The sequence below is a fragment of the Schistocerca gregaria genome, chromosome 1 (assembly GCF_023897955.1).
Source record: "Schistocerca gregaria isolate iqSchGreg1 chromosome 1, iqSchGreg1.2, whole genome shotgun sequence".
In the NCBI taxonomy this organism is placed as follows: domain Eukaryota; kingdom Metazoa; phylum Arthropoda; class Insecta; order Orthoptera; family Acrididae; genus Schistocerca; species Schistocerca gregaria.
The window spans coordinates 1,066,852,041-1,066,871,326 of NC_064920.1; the positions used below are offsets into that span (position 1 = coordinate 1,066,852,041).

Below are 19,286 nucleotides of genomic sequence, written 5' to 3' on the forward strand. Positions count from 1 at the left end.
AAGGCTGTACAAAACTAAGTATATTTCAAAATGACAATCTGCTGGAGATAATTAAGTATTTTCAAAATGCAAGACAGAACTGACAAAATTAAACAAAGGTGGCGCTCGCACCCGAATAGAATGCAAAATGGAAGAACATCATATAGACCAAATGGAAAGCAATGTAATGGAAGACAAAGAAATGAAGGTAACAACTTCTTCTGCAACTGGAACAGTGAATCATCTACTCGAAAGAAGAAGAGGAAGAAGAGGAGGAGGAGGAGGGAGAAGAAGAAAACTGAGATACCGATCATCAAAACACTACAGGGCAATGAGAAAGACTGCTGCAGTCTTCTCAAGCCTGATACAATCTCCAATGAGTGACTGGATTGCCCCACCCCCTTTTTTACTGCTTTGCCATGTTTTTCTCTTTTTTTTCCACGCATGTGTTTCTGGTGGCTGTGTAAACTGAATCACCACACTTGACAACATGGTTACATCAAAATCTCACCCGGTACTACAATTTAGTTTCTCTCAAGAAAATAAGTCACTTATCCTTCTGGTACTTACACTGTTGATGGCTGATGGTTGTGATGACAACAGCTCATCCAGCAGCCTTTGTGCAGTCGGGAGTATTTGCTGCGGCAGCTCGCTGATGAGATACTGAGCAAACTTCTGGAGTTGGTCCCTGTGCAGCCGTGACAATGACTCACTCACTGGAGCCCGCAGGCATACTTGATTGGGCTGTGAATATACAGAATACATATAACATTATGGAGCTCTCAAAACCCTGGCAACAGAGGCTGACAACAAATGTTCACCTTACAAACACAATGCAGAAGTTGGTTGAGCTTTCGTGAACCTTCAATATATTACATCACATCAAGGCCTCCAACAAAATGAGTACCTATGTGGACCTTTTCAGCAAGCAATCATTGCACAAAGTAGACTTACACATTCCTAGTTTCAACGCATCTGACAAGAGCCATGAATTTAAAACATGGGTGATTAATACATGGAAAGAAGATCTACAACAAACAAGATGCTAGAGAGGTCACCAGCCATACAACATGCAGCCTGCTCCCTCCCAGACAATCGTGGCTTACGGATTTCACATGCACACGACAACATTGAAATGTGAATGGTGGAATCGTCCCCAATCTCCACGCAGGATAGATGTTAGAGATCATATTTTCCCACTCAACTCATCAGAAGATCATTTAAATAAACCACCCATACTTTTGAAGTGAATAGTAAAGCAATGAGAAAGTTAGGTTTTTGTTGGAGATTAAGTAAACTGAAATGCCAATTTTCTACTAATATCTTGGAATCATAAAATGCAACCTACACGAACATTTATAACAGACCAGATGTTTATACACTACTGGCCATTAAAATTGCTACACCAAGAAGAAATGCAGATGATGAACAGGTATTTAATGGACAAATATATTGTACTAGAACTGACATGTGATTACATTTTTCACACAATTTGGGTGCATGGATCCTGAGAGATCAGTACCCAGAACAACCACCTCTGGTCATAATTACGGCCTCGATTCGCCTGGGCACTGAGTCAAACAGAGCTTGGATGGCGTGTACAGGTACAGCTGCCCATGCAGCTTCAACATGATACCACAGTTCATCATTAAGAGTAGCGACTGCCGTATTGTGACGAGCCAGTTGCTCGGCCACCACTGACCAGACCTTTTCAATTGGTGAGAGACCTGGAGAATGTGCTGGCCAGGGCAGCAGTTGAACGTTTTCTGTAACCAGAAAGGCCCGTACAGGACCTGCAACATTCGGTTGTGCATTATCCTGCTGAAATGTAGGGTTTCGCAGGGATCAAATGAAGGGTAGAGCCACGGGTTGTAACACATCTGAAATGTAATGTCCACTGTTCAAAGTGCCGTCAATGCAAACAAGAGGTGACCGAGACATGCAACCAATGGCACCCCATACCATCACGTCGGGTGATACGCCTGTATGGTGATGACGAATACACACTTCCAATGCGTGTTCATCGCGATGTCGCCAAACACGGGTGTGACCATCATGATGCTGTAAACAGAACCTGGATTCATCCGAAAAAAATGACATTTTGCAATTCGTGGACCCAGGTTCATTGTTGAGTACACCATCACAGGTGCTACTGTCTGTGATGCAGCATCAAGGGTAACCGCAGCCATGGTCTCTGAGCTGATAGTCCATGCCACTGCAGTCGTCGTCAAACTGTTCGGGCAGATGGTTGTCGTCTTGCAAACGTCCCCATCTGTTGACTCGGGGATTGAGACATGGCTGCACGATCCGTTACAGCCATGCAGATAAGATGCCTGTCATCTCGACTGCTACTGATACGAGGCCATTCGGATCCAGCACGGCATTCCATGTTACCCTCCTGAACCCACCAATTCCATATTCTGCTAACAGTCATTGGATCTCGACCAAGCGAGCAGCAAAGTCGCGATACAATAAACCGCAATCGCGATAGGCTACAATCCAACCATTATGAAAGTCGGGAATGTGATGGTACGCATTTCTCCTCCTTACACGAGGCATCAGAACAACGTTTCACCAGGCAACGCCTGTCAACTGCTGTTTGTGAATGAGAAATCGGTTGGAAACTTTTTCCATGTCAGCACGTTGTAGGTGTCGCCCAGCGCCAACCTTGAGTGAATGTTCTGAGAAGCTAATCATTTGTGTATCACAGCATCTTCTTCCTGTCGGTTAAATTTCGTGTCTGTAGCATGTCATCTTAGTGGTGTAGCAATTTTAATGGCCAGTAGTGTAATTAAGTTCAAGAACTCACAAAGGTCCAATGTGGGCTGTCATTATTGCATAGCAGCAAAAGTTGATAAGTATTCTAAAGCGTTAACACAGAACCAATTTAAGCTGGAAAAAGTATTTTTTCAGATTATGGCCACCAGGTGCAAACTTGGTGTCGTGAATGCAAGAAAGGTTAATAGAAATGTTTCCATATGTAATGGATTAGGAATGAGACACAGGCAGGTAAGGTCAAGATAGGGAGAAAGGTGTAAAGTTGATTTTTTATATGAGCACCAAAGACATCTATGAGATGCTGCATCTGTAAAATGACACCATCAAAAGATGCTTGCAGCAGTTCTGGTGCAGTCTGAGCAACGTGTTCACTTGCATTGGCCTTCAGTTCAGGTAGAAACTGAATGTGACCCTGGCAAATGCATTCCTTTAGACATCCCTAGAGCCAAAAACCACATGGATTCAGCTAAGGTGACCTTGCATGGCGTGCAGCTGGAAAACGTCTGGAAGTAACACATTCCTCTAAGGTTGCATTAAGCAGATCTTTCTCTGAGCACGTAACAAGAGTGTTGCTCCATATTGCACGAAAACAGTAGTTTCCGCACATCCGCACTCTTCCAAAACTGAAATCATATGCTGTACAAGGAGGTCTCGGCAATGTGCAGATGTCACAGTACACTTCACAGAGCCTCTGAGAATAAATGGTTTGTGAGTCCACACCACGGGTGCCTCATCACTCCAGAGAATGTTGCCTGGCGACATGTTATCAACTTCCATCTGTGCCAGAAACTGAAGAGCAAATTCAGAATGTTGCTGTGGATCATGAGGTTTCAGTTGCTGCCCCATCTCGATCTTTTAGAGGTACCAGTGTAAAATAGTCCGCAAAATTTTCCATACTGTTGACCATGGGACGGGCAATTCTTGTGATACTGCACGAGCATTAGTACTTTCACTAAGCAGGGAGTGTGCTGCATGGTCCGTTATAGCAACAGCAACCTCATCAATAATTTCCACCAGGATAAGATGCATTCCTCTTCCAGGTCCACACCAAGCTCATCCATGTTTACAAATCATTACCATCCTCTTTGAACCATTTAATGATATTGGGCCTCTCTCAGACCTTTCAGTTGGTGAAAGTCTCCTCAATGAGGTACTATAATTGCTGCCATTTACATAAAAAGTTTCACCAACAGCTTGTCAAATGATACTGTGGGTGTTATATAGTCATACAAATGTTGTATACTGCCATATTTCAACCTGGTGGCCAAGACTGGAATTAATTTTTTTTCCATTGTGAATCAGTTCCAAATTAACACCTTAGCATATCTACCATGTTTCACTGTCATACAATAATTACGCTCCACACTGAACGTCCGTACGTGCTAACATAAAATTGTTGTAATCATCAGATGTACCGCAACATAGTATAGTGCTAGCTGAATTACCGTGTACATTACAACAACAAAAATAAATACAAAATATATGAAAGCTTGCAAGTAAGTATCACAGTAGGACTTGGCTTGGATCAAATATTTAAAACCATTAGTGCAATTAATCAGTCTCAAGCACTCTGTGATTTTTTATGCATTACATGTATGTCTAAATAAAACCAAAAATTTTATATCCCCAGCAGAGTTTTCACTTCAATTTTCCAACATGCTATTATTCTGCAAGTTCTATTGCTTTGGCTCACAGAACTATAAGCAAGCTAATCAGGCAGTTACTGAAGTGATGCATGAAACCAAACATGAAACTGTGGACTATTGCTGTAATTATGTGCAGTATTTGTGGCGCAGGGTCTCACCAGATGTATCCTGTGGAGGCACACAGCCACAATGTGCGAACACCAGTATGCAGTTGAAGAGCAGGTGCAGTTGCAGGAAGTGATGCGCCTCCGGTCAAACGTCACTGCAACATTGTACTGCGCCCGGACCTGCCCGACACTCTGGGGTGGGCACACACTCGCACTCAAATGAAAACCTTCGAAAAGCAAAACCAAATGCCACTTCTTGTATGAAATCTTCCACACTGAGAAACATTTATACACTGAAGCATAAAAAAAAACTGGTACAGGCACTTGTCTTCAAATACAGAGATAGGTAAAAAGGCAGAATACGACGCTGCAGTCACCAACGCCTAGATAAGACAACAAGTGCAGTTGTTAGATAGGTTACTGCTACTACACAGGCAGGTTATCACGAAATGGCATGGTTTGGGCATGGTGTTACTGTCAGTGCACGAGCAACGGGACACAGCATCACCATGGTGGCGATGAAGTGGGGATCTTCCCATACAACCAATTCAAGAGTGTACCATGAGTACCAGGGAACTGGTAAAACATCTAATTTCTCTGACATCACAGTAGCTGAAAAACAATCTTGCACGAATGGGACCAATAACGGCTGGGGAGATTTGTTCAACGTGAAAAACATGGAATTCTTCCTCAAGCTGCTGCAGATTTCAATTCTGGGCCGTCAATTAAGTGTCAGAGTGAATCATTTAACGAAACATCATCAATATGGGCTTTGGGAGCCGATGGCCCACTACTGTACCCTGGATGACTGCATGACAAGCTTTATACCTAGCTTGGCCCAACAACACCAACACTGGACTGCTAATGACTGGAACATGTTGACTGGCCGGATAAGTCTTGTTTCAAATTGAATTGAGCAGATGGAAGTGTACGGGTCAGGCTCTGTAATGGTCTGGAACAGGTGCAGTTGGAGTGATATAGGACCCATGATACGTCTAGGTAAAAAGGTGACAGGTACATAAGCATCTTGTCTGATCACCGGTATCCATTCATGTCCATTGTGCATTCTGCCATCCCACACATCCAGAATTGGTACAGAGTGGCTCCAGGAACACTCTTCTGAGTTTAAACAAATCTGCTGACCACAAAATTCTCCAGACATGAACATTATTGAGCATATCTGGGATGCCTTGCAACATGCTGTTCAGAAGAGATTCCATCCCCATGTACTTTTATGGATTTATGGACAGCCCTGCAGGATTCATGGTCTAGCACTACTTCGGTCATTAGTCTGTTCCATGTCATGATGTGGGGCCCTACATGATATTTGGCACATGTACCAGTTTCTTTTGCTCTTCAGTGTATAAACACTATGTAGGACACATACTTAATACAATAATGGCAAACCATAATGATTTAAATTCTAACCATTGTAAATATCCCACATTCAATTCCAGAATGGAAAAACCAGAATGGAATAACAACAGTATTATGAAAGGGATATATTGATACTCAGCATGTAGCAGAGATGAAGTCTGGGACGTCAATTAAGTGTCAGAGTGTGAATCATTTAACAAAACATCATCAATATACGATAACCGCGGAAAATTTTCCCGAACGTAAAATGTGATAACTGTGGAAAATTTTCCCATCACATATTTCCACTTTCCCAATATTATTCTGGCTGTTTCTCTCCTTTTACAAGGTTCACTGCATGGTCTAGATGTTTCATGATGGATGGATCATATATCTAGTTACCTTGGTGTCTTATTTTATGTCATAAGTCATTTTACAACTGATGAGTCACATATCAAGCACCTTTTATGTAACCAGAATGACATTTTCACTCTGCAGTGGAGTGTGCGCTGATATGAAACTTCCTGGCAGATTAAAACTGTGTGCCCGAACGAGACTCGAACTCGGGACCTTTGCCTTTCGCGGGCAAGTGCTCTACCATCTGAGCTACCGAAGCACGACTCACGCCCGGTACTCACAGCTTTACTTCTGCCAGTATCCGTCTCCTACCTTCCAAACTTTACAGAAGCTCTCCTGCGAAACTTGTAGAACTAGCACTCCTGAAAGAAAGGATATTGCGGAGACATGGCTTAGCCACAGCCTGGGGGATGTTTCCAGAATGAGATTTTCACTCTGCAGTGGAGTGTGCGCTGATATGAAACTTCCTGGCAGATTAAAACTGTGTGCCCGACCAAGACTCGAACTCGGGACCTTTGCCTTTCGCGGGCAAGTGCTCTACCATCTGAGCTACCGAAGCACGACTCACGCCCGGTACTCACAGCTTTACTTCTGCCAGTATCCGTCTCCTACCTTCCAAACTAAGCCATGTCTCCGCAATATCCTTTCTTTCAGGAGTGCTAGTTCTGCAAGTTTCGCACGAGAGCTTCTGTAAAGTTTGGAAGGTAGGAGACGGATACTGGCAGAAGTAAAGCTGTGAGTACCGGGCGTGAGTCGTGCTTCGGTAGCTCAGATGGTAGAGCACTTGCCCGCGAAAGGCAAAGGTCCCGAGTTCGAGTCTCAGTCGGGCACACAGTTTTAATCTGCCAGGAAGTTTCATATCAGCGCACACTCCACTGCAGAGTGAAAATCTCATTCTGGAAACATCCCCCAGGCTGTGGCTAAGCCATGTCTCCGCAATATCCTTTCTTTCAGGAGTGCTAGTTCTGCAAGTTTCGCAGGAGAGCTTCTGTAAAGTTTGGAAGGTAGGAGACGGATACTGGCAGAAGTAAAGCTGTGAGTACCGGGCGTGAGTCGTGCTTCGGTTGCTCAGATGGTATAGCACTTGCCCGCGAAAGGCAAAGGTCCCGAGTTCGAGTCTCAGTCAGGCACACAGTTTTAATCTGCCAGGAAGTTTCATATCAGCGCACACTCCACTGCAGAGTGAAAATCTCATTCTGGAAACATCCCCCAGGCTGTGGCTAAGCCATGTCTCCGCAATATCCTTTCTTTCAGGAGTGCTAGTTCTGCAAGTTTCGCAGGAGAGCTTCTGTAAAGTTTGGAAGGTAGGAGACGGATACTGGCAGAAGTAAAGCTGCGAGTACCGGGCGTGAGTCGTGCTTCGGTAGCTCAGATGGTAGAGCACTTGCCCGCGAAAGGCAAAGGTCCCGAGTTCGAGTCTCGGTCGGGCACACAGTTTTAATCTGCCAGGAAGTTTCATACTTTTATGTAAGTTTTTATTATTACTTTTAGTTCACATTATCTGTGTAATCATGCAAGATAGGACCATTCCCTTTTCCTTTATCCGTATCCACTTGATTGGTTTCTTGTTTTAGTAGACAATCTGACTATGCCCCGAAAGGATGAAACGTGTGACCGACATTAAATAATCCTGCAACAGGAACTGTGTTTGCTCTGAAAGCTTGTAATAATACTTGAAAGTGTATTTTTTCTGCAAGGATACACTTTTTAAATGGAACAATGCCTACTGGCATTATGAAACTAAAAGCAGGCTAAATCACATCAGTGGTGTTTGTTGCAGGATTCTAACATATCTTATTTTTAAAAGATCCCACACCAACACTTGTGTGTGGCATTCAACTTGTGTAGTTGCTAGGTATGATGTTGCTAAATTTGCTTGCAGAGTGCTTGTGTGTTCCTTGAGCGCACTGCAACTTGCTAGTCAGTGTAACAGCCCAAGTAGTAGGTTACGAGTGGACGAAGAGATTTACCAACGCAGAAAAAGCCAACACACTGATGCTGTGTGACAGTGTAGGAAGAATGCAATTTTCCTTATATGGTGTTTGCTGCAAGACATCCCAATAGACATCAACTATCTCAGCAATTATATATCAACCTCTTCAACCAGTTACGAGAAAGTGGTAGTTCAACACCGACACACTGTAACAAGTGATGGCAGTGCAGCTGATCTAATGTTAGCTCCCGCAAAATCACACAAGGTAGGCAAGTATCCTACGAAGCTTTCTCCATCGACATAGTTTACATCCCTATCAATCTCTCTCCATAAAGAGCTGCGAGGAAACAATTATGAGAATCACTTTAACTTCTGCACAAGGGTATTAATACAGTATACTCCAGATGTACCATGTATTTTGTTTAGTGATGAAGCCACATTTACCAATCATGGCCAGGTGAACTGCTGAAACATGCACTACTGGTCTTTACAATCCCCGTCTTTCATACATGGAACACTGATCATGCATAGGTATCCCAGCCTACTAATAGACCAACTTCCACAGATGCTAGAAGACGTTTCTGTGCAGACTAATAAGAACCTGGGGGGAGGGGCTACATGAGGACTGTCCAGCCCATAGTGCACGAAGTACTATAGCATGTGTCCGCAAATTGTTTCCAAATCGTTGTATTGAATGACCTCTACCTTGGACAAGCTGTTTCCCAGACTTGACTCCAGTAAACCTTTTTCTTTGGAGAACACTTGCAGACACTGTATACAAGGACATATAAACTACACCCAATGATATGCAATGATGTATTACTGTAGCCTGCTCCGACATCTCCACTGAAAATTAACAGGAGTGCACCAGTCACTACATACCAGACTAGAAGAGTGTATTGCTACTGCTGGAGGTCATTTTGAACACAACCAATTGCAGATAACTGTCTCATTACTTGCCAGAATCCACACAACTACCGAAAGTTGTTCTTCAGTGCGTGCTACCAGAGGTATTGTGCAAGTGTTGGTGCGCAAACTTTATCAAAATACAATATCTCATAAACCTTTGCACTAGAATCCTGCAACAAACACAACTTACATTCTAATTTACCTAACTTTAGTTTGTTAATGTCAATATGCATTGTTCCATTTAACGAGTGTATGTTTCCAGAAAAAAATACACTTTCTAAGTGTTACTACAATTTATTGTATTTCGTATTTCTGAGATATAAGCCATGAAATGGAATGTATAAACCAAAATGTATTTAGGAAAATTAAAGGGAAGGTAATCAGCAGCTCCCCTATGTATTTTCAAAAAGTACGGTAAATGTTGCGACATTTTATATTGCCATAATAGCATGCTATTCTTCTGTTCTCCTGTCTCAACTTACTTGTGACATATCCTAACTTTGTAAGAATAACGTGTCATATAGAGTGGCGCTCACATTTTCATCTTTAAATGAAATTTCCGGTTTTAGTGAAGTTAATTTTTGCAACGAACACAGACAATCAAACAATAACAGTATGATATCGTCACCCTTACAAAGGAAACCCTTGAGTGCAAGATCGCAAAAGGCCAATAAAGTTTGATACAATGTCGGTGTTGATACAAAACAGAGTAATGGTGACAATACGCACACAACTAACTACAGTTAGTGAAGTTTCAAATTCTAAAAGTGGCAGGGCTAAAATACAGGGAGCGAAAGGCTATTTACAATTTGTACAGAAACCAGATGGCAGTTACTATACTCCAGGGGCATGAAAGGGAAGCAGTGGTTGGGAAGGGAGTGAGACAGGATTTAGCCTCTTCCTGATGTTATTCAATCTGTATATTGAGCAAGCAGTAAAGGAAACAAAAGAAAAATTCAGAGTAGGCATTAAAATCCATGGAGAAGAAATAAAAACTTTGAGGTTCGACGATGACATTGTAATTCTGTCAGAGACAGCAAAGGACTTGGAAGAGCAGTTGAACGAAATGGACAGTGTCTTGAAAGGAGGATATAAGATGAAAATCAACAAAAGCAAAATGAGGATAAGAGAATGTAGTTGAATTAAGTCGGGTGATGCTGCGGGAATTAGATTAGGAAATGAGACACTTAAAGTAGTAAAGCAGTTTTGCTATTTGGGGAGCAAAATAACTGATGATGGTCGAAGTAGAGAGGATTTAAAATGTAGAATGGCAATGGCAAGGAAAGCGTTTCTGAAGAAGAGAAATTTGTTAACATCAAGTATAGATTTAAGTGCCAGGAAGTCATTTCTGAAAGTATTTGTATGGAGTGTAGCCATGTATGGAAGTGAAACGTGGACGATAAATAGTTTGGACAAGAAGAGAATAGAAGCTTTCGAAATGTGGTGCTACAGAAGAATGCTGAAGATTAGATGGGTAGATCACATAACTAATGAAGAGGTATTGAACAGAATTGAGGAGAAGAGGAGTTTGTGGCACAACTTGACCATAAGAAGAGATCGGTTGGTAGGACATGTTCTGAGGCATCAAGGGATCACCAATTTAGTATTGGGAGGCAGCGTGGAGGATAAAAATTGTAGAGGGAGACCGAGATATGAAGACACTAAGCAGATTCAGAAGGATGTATGTTGCAGTACGTACTGAGAGATGAAGAAGCTTGCACAGGATAGAGTACCATGGAGAGCTGCATTAAACCAGTCTCAGGACTGAAGACCACAACAACAACAACAACAACAACATGTTGTAGCAAAAAAAAAATTATGAACAGATTTCAATCCACAGCAATATGACAATAAATTGCATAAGAAAATCTATGGATCTTCAAGTGAGTACAAGGTATAATTGTTGCAAAAACTGGATTTTTGCTCGCTTCAAGTATGCCTGAAACAGTTCACAGAATGTTCATGACAGGGACCTACTACATTATTCACATCAAATTGCATATGACATAGCTTACATCGATTTCAAGGGAAGCATTGGCTGGCTGCATTAAGATAACAACATTTCATAAGACTATGCACGGCAAACTGCAGAATCTGTCTAAAAATATGTAAATGAGCAATCTGAACTTATCTCATCGTTCAATAAAGAACTTATTTTCAGCTCCGAACAATTGGGATTTAAAGAGGAAATGCATATGAAAGGAATGTAAACTAGAGGTACCAAGAGAGTTGAATCGAGCTCAACTAACACCAACGCCTTAACGCATTTATATGCAATTACGCTGACTATTAACCTGGATGGTAAATTGGATGGAAAGTTAGTTATTGTGCTGTGAGAAGCTTAGGTGCTCTGCCCCAACGGTTCTTTCTCATCTGCACTGTCTTGCAAGAGTAATGGAGAATATATACATCACAGCAAGCAAGAGTGGGGGAAAATGGGAGTAAGAGAACTACAATTATGGTATGAGCACTGCTTTTGGCCAACAGCTGGTCAAAGTAACTTGCTTTTGATTGATTCCTGGTCTGCATTTAAGAATCGTAATTCTTTAGAGCGAACTATCCCTCCTGAAGAGGGTGTGACGTTTTCATACCACCTGGAACCACTGAACAAATCATGCCTCTGGATGTTTGTTTTTTCTGTGCCTATAAAACATACTATCATACTATCTGCAGCTATGCCTTAAAGGATAGCCAGTTTCATGATAAGCTCCACAACAGACTGTTCCGCATTTGGTTGCATGCCATCACATTCCATCCATTCTTATCACCCAGTTGCACCTATACAATTCTACACATATTCTTTGAGAGTGGATACCTAGCTGAACGTCCTACATGGTTTGTAACTCCCAAAGAGTTTGCCTTTGATCTTGAGGGTGCAAACATTTGTGATGACTCTAGCACACCGTTCGTCATTCAGTGTTCATGGTGGCAGTTAATAGTTTGTTTCGAACATTTCTTGAATGTCAACGATGTTCATTTTAAGAAGCGTAATACTTACATCCCATAGAAGGTTATCTCTGCACCTCCCAGGACACTCATTTTCTGCTGCCCTCCTGATGCACATGGTGAGTCACTAGCAGCTAATATTTTTTTCTGTCACAATCATTAACACAACACTTTCGGATGAGCCTTACTAAAGACTGAACTTGCGACCTCACACTCGGGGGGGTTCCTTGTTGGGACACTTTGGAAAATACGAGGGTCATTCAATAATTAGACAGACAAATTGGTCTGGAGAAAAAGCATTTATTTTGACAAAACAATACTTTTTCTACTTTTCAACATAATCCCCTTGAACATTTATGCACTTTTTAATTCCGGCTGCACAGAACTCTTTATCTTGATGTTTGAACCAATTTCGCACTAACTTTTCCACTTCCTCGGGTTCCTGGAACCTCTTCCTACGTAAGGCCTTCTCCAGTGCACCAAACAAATGGAAATCACTACAGTCAATTCATCATAAGAATAAAATTGATGTAAACAAATGCAAATGCGATGACTGGTCAGAAGGCTTAGCACACCTACACTGGTGTTGTTACGCTCTTTGAAGTAGGTCCTACTGATGTATTAGATATCTTATTACAAAGTTATTCTAAGTGAAACTTAAAAATATTCAAATGTATTGACAACCATCAAAGTTTTCCTTGATCACACTTTAGCTAGGTAGTTTTTAATTCAAAAATCGTGTACAGTCACAGCCTCTGTTGCGTTGTGCTCTCATTGTCGATTTTTAACGCGCAGTATGAAAATGGCTGAGGCTGCTTTCTGTTCCATAGTGAAACACGCGACTGGAACACGGTTAAAAAGTGCCGAGAAACAGGCTGTTCTTAACGTTTTACATAAATTTCCGGTGATAATCGGCTTTGAAGTTTTTCCAGCGTTGTATATACTACAGTTGATAATTACACATTGAACATGAACAGTCGGTAGCGTAATGGCATTTGAACCAATTGTGGTTGTTCGTGCATTGGTTCCAATCCCCCAGCATCATTCCTTTCTCTCGTTCAATTTTAAATACCTAAATCTCGTAATCATAAAACTCATCATTTTTATGATTAACACACGTCTTCTTGTTCTAATTACATATTGGACCCGACATTCGTGTTTCCAATTCAAATTAAAATTCTTAATTATCGATGTTTTATAAAAGACTGTTCATAAAAGTTATTTAAATTACGAAAAAATAATTTAATTTTAAGGCAAAAATGAAAAACAAAATCCTCTTTATTTGAACTATGTCCATCGTTTTATACCACAAAGGTAAATAAGTATCATAGAAACATGAAGCCATTTTCACAGCATCGAGCACATCATACAAATGCTACATTTTTTACATTTGATACTATACCATTACAATATGAACCCAACAGAACTGATCTGGAGCCAAGTGCGGGATTTGGCCAGAGAAGTAACAAGACTGTTAAACTGCCAGACGTAAGAGAATTAACGCAGCTTTTTCACACGTCACTGCCGAACGCTGGCGGGTTATAGAACGGCTCGTCATAAAAGAAGAGAAAATGTTGCGCTTGTTTGGCTTCGTGGATTCTGTTGTTGATAGGCTGAAATGTATTTCTCGTATTCGGTTAAGGGAGGCGCTAAGAATTACGAGACGGCTGACTAAGTAATACCTTCGGCGGCTTCAATATTTAACTATACGGTGAAATCCTTCAATACTGTCTTACGTAACACACAGCTTATGCAGAAAAATTGCCCTGTGGCTGAGTCAGGAATTTTTATCATTCTTTTTCTTAATTACAATAGTACGTTAGCTAAACACGATAACGTGTTGCGGTTTTCGTCTAGTCGTCTACGGAGCGTATTGTGGGAGATTTGCAGTATGTTATTAAATGACATTCGAAGCTCTATTGCTCCTCTGCTCGTCTCTTTTTACGAGTGGCCACGTCACTGCAGGCTAGTTGTACCAGCTGACGGGCCAGTGCTGTCCAAGTGAAATGCGCCGATAAGGCTGTTGTCCCGTATTATCGCTAAGTCGATGAGGGCGTCAAGCACAGCACGAAACATACCCTTATTGTCTTACTTGATAGTACTCGAGACAGCTTGGCTGCACTCCCACGCGAAACGGAAATCCAATGAGGTTCCAGCAAACGCGGAAGAATACATACATAGTGCAATGTTTACATAGTTTTGTTCTTATGATGAACGGATTATAGATGCTACATCAGGACTGTAAGGGGGATGAGGCAGTACTTCCCAGGCCACTGTGTCGATGGATTAACAGGTTAGCTGAGCAATATGAGGACGTGCGTTGTCTTGTTGGAGAATCACACCTCTCCTTTGGGATCCACATCTCTCTCTCTCAAGGCTGTCTTCACTTGGTTTAAAAGCATATAAAGTACTACTGGCTGTTCACTGTACGCTGCTCTACGAGATATTCACGGAAAACTGGACCTTCACCTTTCCGAAACAGCGTCAACGTGACTTTTCCTGCTGATCTTGGGTTTTGAATTTTTTCTTGACAGGTGCGTTGGTGTGCTTCCACTCCATGCTTTGTCTTTTTGATTCTGGCTCTTAATAGTGAACCCAAGTTTCATCACAAGTTAAAATTTTGTTGAGGAAGTGCTCACCTTCTCTTTCATAACGCCCCTTTAGCTCTGTGCACGCTTTCGGCCTTTTTTCATTGTGTAGCCGCGTCAACTCCTTTGGAACCTATCTTGTAAATGTTTTGCAATATTTCTCAGCTTGTTACAGATAATGTCATGGACTGTACCAGTACTAACAGTCACACGGCGGTCGGCACGAATGATGTCATCAATTCGACTTTCAAGTGAGGCAGTTGAAAATGCAACTGGTCGGTCAGAACGGTGTTCGTCAGTCACCGCGTCGCGACCATTTTTGAACTGCACTACCCACTTGTAAAAATGTGCACTGTTCATACGATCCTCACCGTGAACTTCAGACATTCTACAGTATATATTCACTGGTTTTTCGCCTTCAGCGAGTAAAAAACGAATAACAGAATGTTGTTCAACTAATGTGGACGTTTCAAGTGGACTCGCCATCTTGAAATGTATTTTTGAGGTTATAAACACAGCAAAGTTGATACATCAGCTGGTCAGGGCTCATGACAGTGATGCCAACTTATTCCAGTGTTTGCCCAGCTGCTGCAGATTCCTTAGGGGTTTGGATGAGGACATCAGAAGATTTGGAACAGAAAGAAAGAATAACACAGCGAAAAACATTAGGTCCTATCACGAAAAATATAACAATTGGGTTAGAAGCACAAAAAAGGAAGCCATAAACTTACCAAACTTGCCCTACTAACATTTTTTTCCCCAGACCAATTTGTCTCTTTTATTATTGAATGACCCTCGTACCTTACTTCATACAACTTATGTGGTATTTAGAAAGTGGGAACATAAAATTTCTAAGCAATATATAAATCACTGCAAAGCTCTGCCTTTTTTCATAAATCAGTAGCCACACAAGAAACACAAATTGCACTTAACAACTTTTGCTAACTGATGCTGACCAACCTATCTGTAGGGGTTCCTTAACTGCACGATTCTTGAACAGGTTCTCGCCACGTTGGAACTCGTCGGCGCTGCCATTTGCTAAGCAAGAATACAGCCGGATGTCCTCCTCATTGTCGGGGAAGCTCCAGAAGGCAATGCGGAGTTGCAGCTGTTCGGGTACTGGCGGGAAAACGTGCTCCACCAGCTCGAAAGGTATGTGTGCTGCGACACATCTCGCCGACAGTTCAGCTAACGGCGGCACTTGGAATCCAGTAGCATCTGAAAACGACAATCACATATCATCAAAAGTGTTCTTTATATATCCGCAAAGTCATTGGCTCAGAGCATCGGTGAGCACATGATTTTCCGTACAAAGTTTGATATGATCTATTTTTGTCACACTTTCTCAAATGTTATTACACTTAGAATGTTGAAAAGCAATTGTCATTACATAAGGAATTAATATACCTATCTGCTGTATAGATGGTACTCAAGAAGGAAAATAACAGACAGCTTAACCAAAAAAGTTTAAGATGAATTCTTAGAGGAGTTAAGTGCCTGAAATTATGTATATATAACATATTTTGGGTTGGGATGGGGAGGAAGGGAGAAATTGACCTTTAGTAGTTATTTGTGACTGACAAGAAAGACCACCACCAGCAAGTATTTCACTGGTTATAAACTAGTGTCAACTGTGATACAGTTGAGTTGCCAGACGGCCATATATATAAAACAACAGTTGTGCACATGCCATAGCAATGATAAACAAATGTTTTGAATTCTAATGTCGACATCTATACTCTGCAAACCCCTGTGAAGTTCATGACAGAGGATGCCTGCCAATGTAGTAGTGATTAGGGCCTTTTTCCGTTCCATTCATATATCTAGTATGAGAGGGATGATTGACTGAACACCTATGTGCAAGCTGTAATTATTCTTATATTCTTCAAGTAATTCCTATGGTATTGATACAAAGGAGGTCGTAGTATATACCTAGATACATCATGTAGAACTGGTCTTTGAAACTCTCGTGGGAAAGTTTGCATAAACTTCTGTAAGGTAAGTTTTTTCAGCTCCTCTATTATGCTCTGCCATGTACCTTATTTTAATCAAATCCCGTTTCAAAATACAGGTAAGCATGATTGGGAGGCATTGCCTCTTTGTCCTACAATGGATCTTTCTCTTTCTTCGTGAACTCTAAGGAATTCTAGTTCATATTATCTCTCCATTTCCGAATGTAATGATGGTCACTAAACTGTACAAAAAATTCTGCAGCTGCGTCTATACAGTGCCAGATTCTGCTTCAAAACGTTTAAAAAAATTGAGACTGTAGTACCAACAGCATCCATTACGTTTTCCACATACAGGTTCTTACAAAGAATTTAAAGCTTTTTTTCAGCTGATTCCTATATGATCATCGCAAGTGCTGTTTTTCTACGTTTCCTTCTGCGTCAGTTAATTTATTCAGCACTTCAGTTGGTTACCAAGTAAACCAAACAACTTCAGCAGAAATGTCGGAAGTATCAGCAGTGAAACAGATTTCAAAATTCTCTCTCTTTCATAGGAATATACAAGGTACAATGACGAAGAACCACATATTCTGTACCGATTCACTAATGTTACACCGGATTTTGGTTTCAACGTCTTACGGTACGGCGCCACGTTCTTGGCGGAGACGTGCTGCAGGTTGCACGAGTCGCAGGGGTTCAGCCGTAAGCTGCATGTCGTCTGCTGAAATTTGATCTGCGTGCTTTTTTGGAAGGTAAAAACTTTTACAACCCAGAATGAAGATATCTACAGTAGTAGCTCAAATTTTAGTTTCTTTCGCTTTCTCAACATGTTAATCTCTCTGCTTAAATTTTCCGCGTGAATTTGACAGTTGCTCCACGACAATGTTGTTTACGTTCTGGTACCTATCGTATGTAAGAATTTCTGAGACGTTGTATTACTACTTCGATTTTTCGGCTATACAGTCAGTTATTTCATCCAAATTGGTTTGATGAAAGTTTTTACTGTTAGATGAGATAGTACTGGCAAGGAAAGTCCTTCAACAAATATCCAGAAAGAAACACTAGCTGCGTGTCCTAGGACAACCATATGTCTGTTGACACTACAGAAGGCTACCATTCGTTATTATGCATCCTTCAGCCCTCTCTCCAAAGAATTACGAACTCGTGCGGAGACAGTTGGCGCCGTCGGATTTGGTAACATGCAATCGCACATGTTCCTATAAAGTGTATACGTTGTCGGTGGGTGAGGAATACAGAAATGACTTTAAGGAATTTAAAGGCCGTCAGGCATTAACTTACGTCCATTGTCTTTTTGGAAGGGTAGCATTCTCTAACTACGAGAATAATTTCTCGAGCAGAAACTGGTGATGAACAGCACCTGTTAATTTGCCCGGTAAAGTGTATGGCACTACTAGTCTGTCACCCGCATTTTCTCCCACACATTGATACTGAAGCGAACTGGACATGGTATCCCTTGCATTACAGGATGTTACAAAAAGGTACGGCGAAACTCTCAGGAAACATTCCTCACACACAAAGAAAAGATGTTATGTGGACATGTGTCCGGAAACGCTTAATTTCCATGTTAGAGCTCATTTTAGTTTGGGCCCCGCTCAATGGAGCACGTTATCATGATTTCATACGCGATACTCTACCTGTGCTGCTAGAACATGTGCCTTTACAAGTACGACACAACATGTGGTTCATGCACGATGGAGCTCCTGCACATTTCAGTCGAAGTGTTCGTACGTTTCTCAACAACATATTCGGTGACCGATGGATTGGTAGGGGCGGACCAATTCCATGGCCTCCACGCTCTCCTGACCTCAACCCTCTTGACTTTCATTTATGGGGGCATTTGAAAACTCTTGTGTACGCAACCCCGGTACCAAATGTAGAGGCTCTTCGTACTCGTATTGTGGACGGCTGTGATACAATACGCCATTCTCCAGGGCTGCATCAGCGCAACAGGGATTCCATGCGACGGAGGGTGGATGCATGGATCCTCGCTAACGGAGGACGTTTTGAACATTTCCTGTAACAAAGTGTTTGAAGTCACGCTGGTACGTTCTGTTGCTGTGTGTTTCCATTCCATGATTAATGTGATTTGAAGAGAAGTAATAAAATGTGCTCTAACATGGAAAGTAAGCGTTTCCGGACACATGTCCACATAACATATTTTCTTTCTTTGTGTGTGAGGAATGTTTCATGAAAGTTTGGCCGTACCTTTTTGTAACACACTGTATATGCGGACGACACCTCACTCTACGCGCGTTCTCCGCCACTTAAGGAGGCATACGATGTCCTGGAGACTTGGGCTACGAAAGGGCGCCGTAAGTTCAATGCCACTAAAAGGCAGGCCATCATAATAACGCGACGTACAGTGCCCATGGACCTTCAGCCGCTGCCAATCATGGGAGGCCCCATCCCATGGTCTCGCACGGCTAAATATCTAGAGTAACTCTCGATAGGCACACATCACCTGGAAACCGCACATCCGTGAAGTCCGGGGGAAAGCGCATGCACGTTTGAAGGGCTACATCCCCTACTAAATCCTCAATCAACGCTTCCACCACACTGCGGAATTACGCTACATCTGGCACTGATCTGACCTGTGCTAGAATACGCGTCTGCAGTGTGAGGGAAAGCAGCCGACACACAGATACGTCGGCTCTACGGGGTGCAAGGGAGAGCTCTGCGACTCGCCGTGCACTTTCCGCGTGCCTACCAGATCAGGG

The 19,286-nt window shown here is 42.0% G+C and overlaps 1 protein-coding gene across 2 annotated transcripts in view; it reads right to left on the reverse strand.

Annotated features, from left to right (window-relative positions):
• LOC126281408 (zinc finger SWIM domain-containing protein 8 homolog) overlaps positions 1-19,286 on the reverse strand; it is a 463,855-nt gene that overhangs the window by 136,067 nt on the left and 308,502 nt on the right. For both annotated transcript variants that reach the window (XM_049980356.1, XM_049980349.1), the window contains exons 2-4: positions 15,560-15,817; positions 4,562-4,737; positions 550-723 (exon numbers count right to left, since the gene is read on the reverse strand). In XM_049980356.1, coding sequence (XP_049836313.1) covers positions 550-723; positions 4,562-4,737; positions 15,560-15,817 — 608 coding nt within the window. The remainder of the gene's footprint in view (positions 1-549; positions 724-4,561; positions 4,738-15,559; positions 15,818-19,286) is intronic.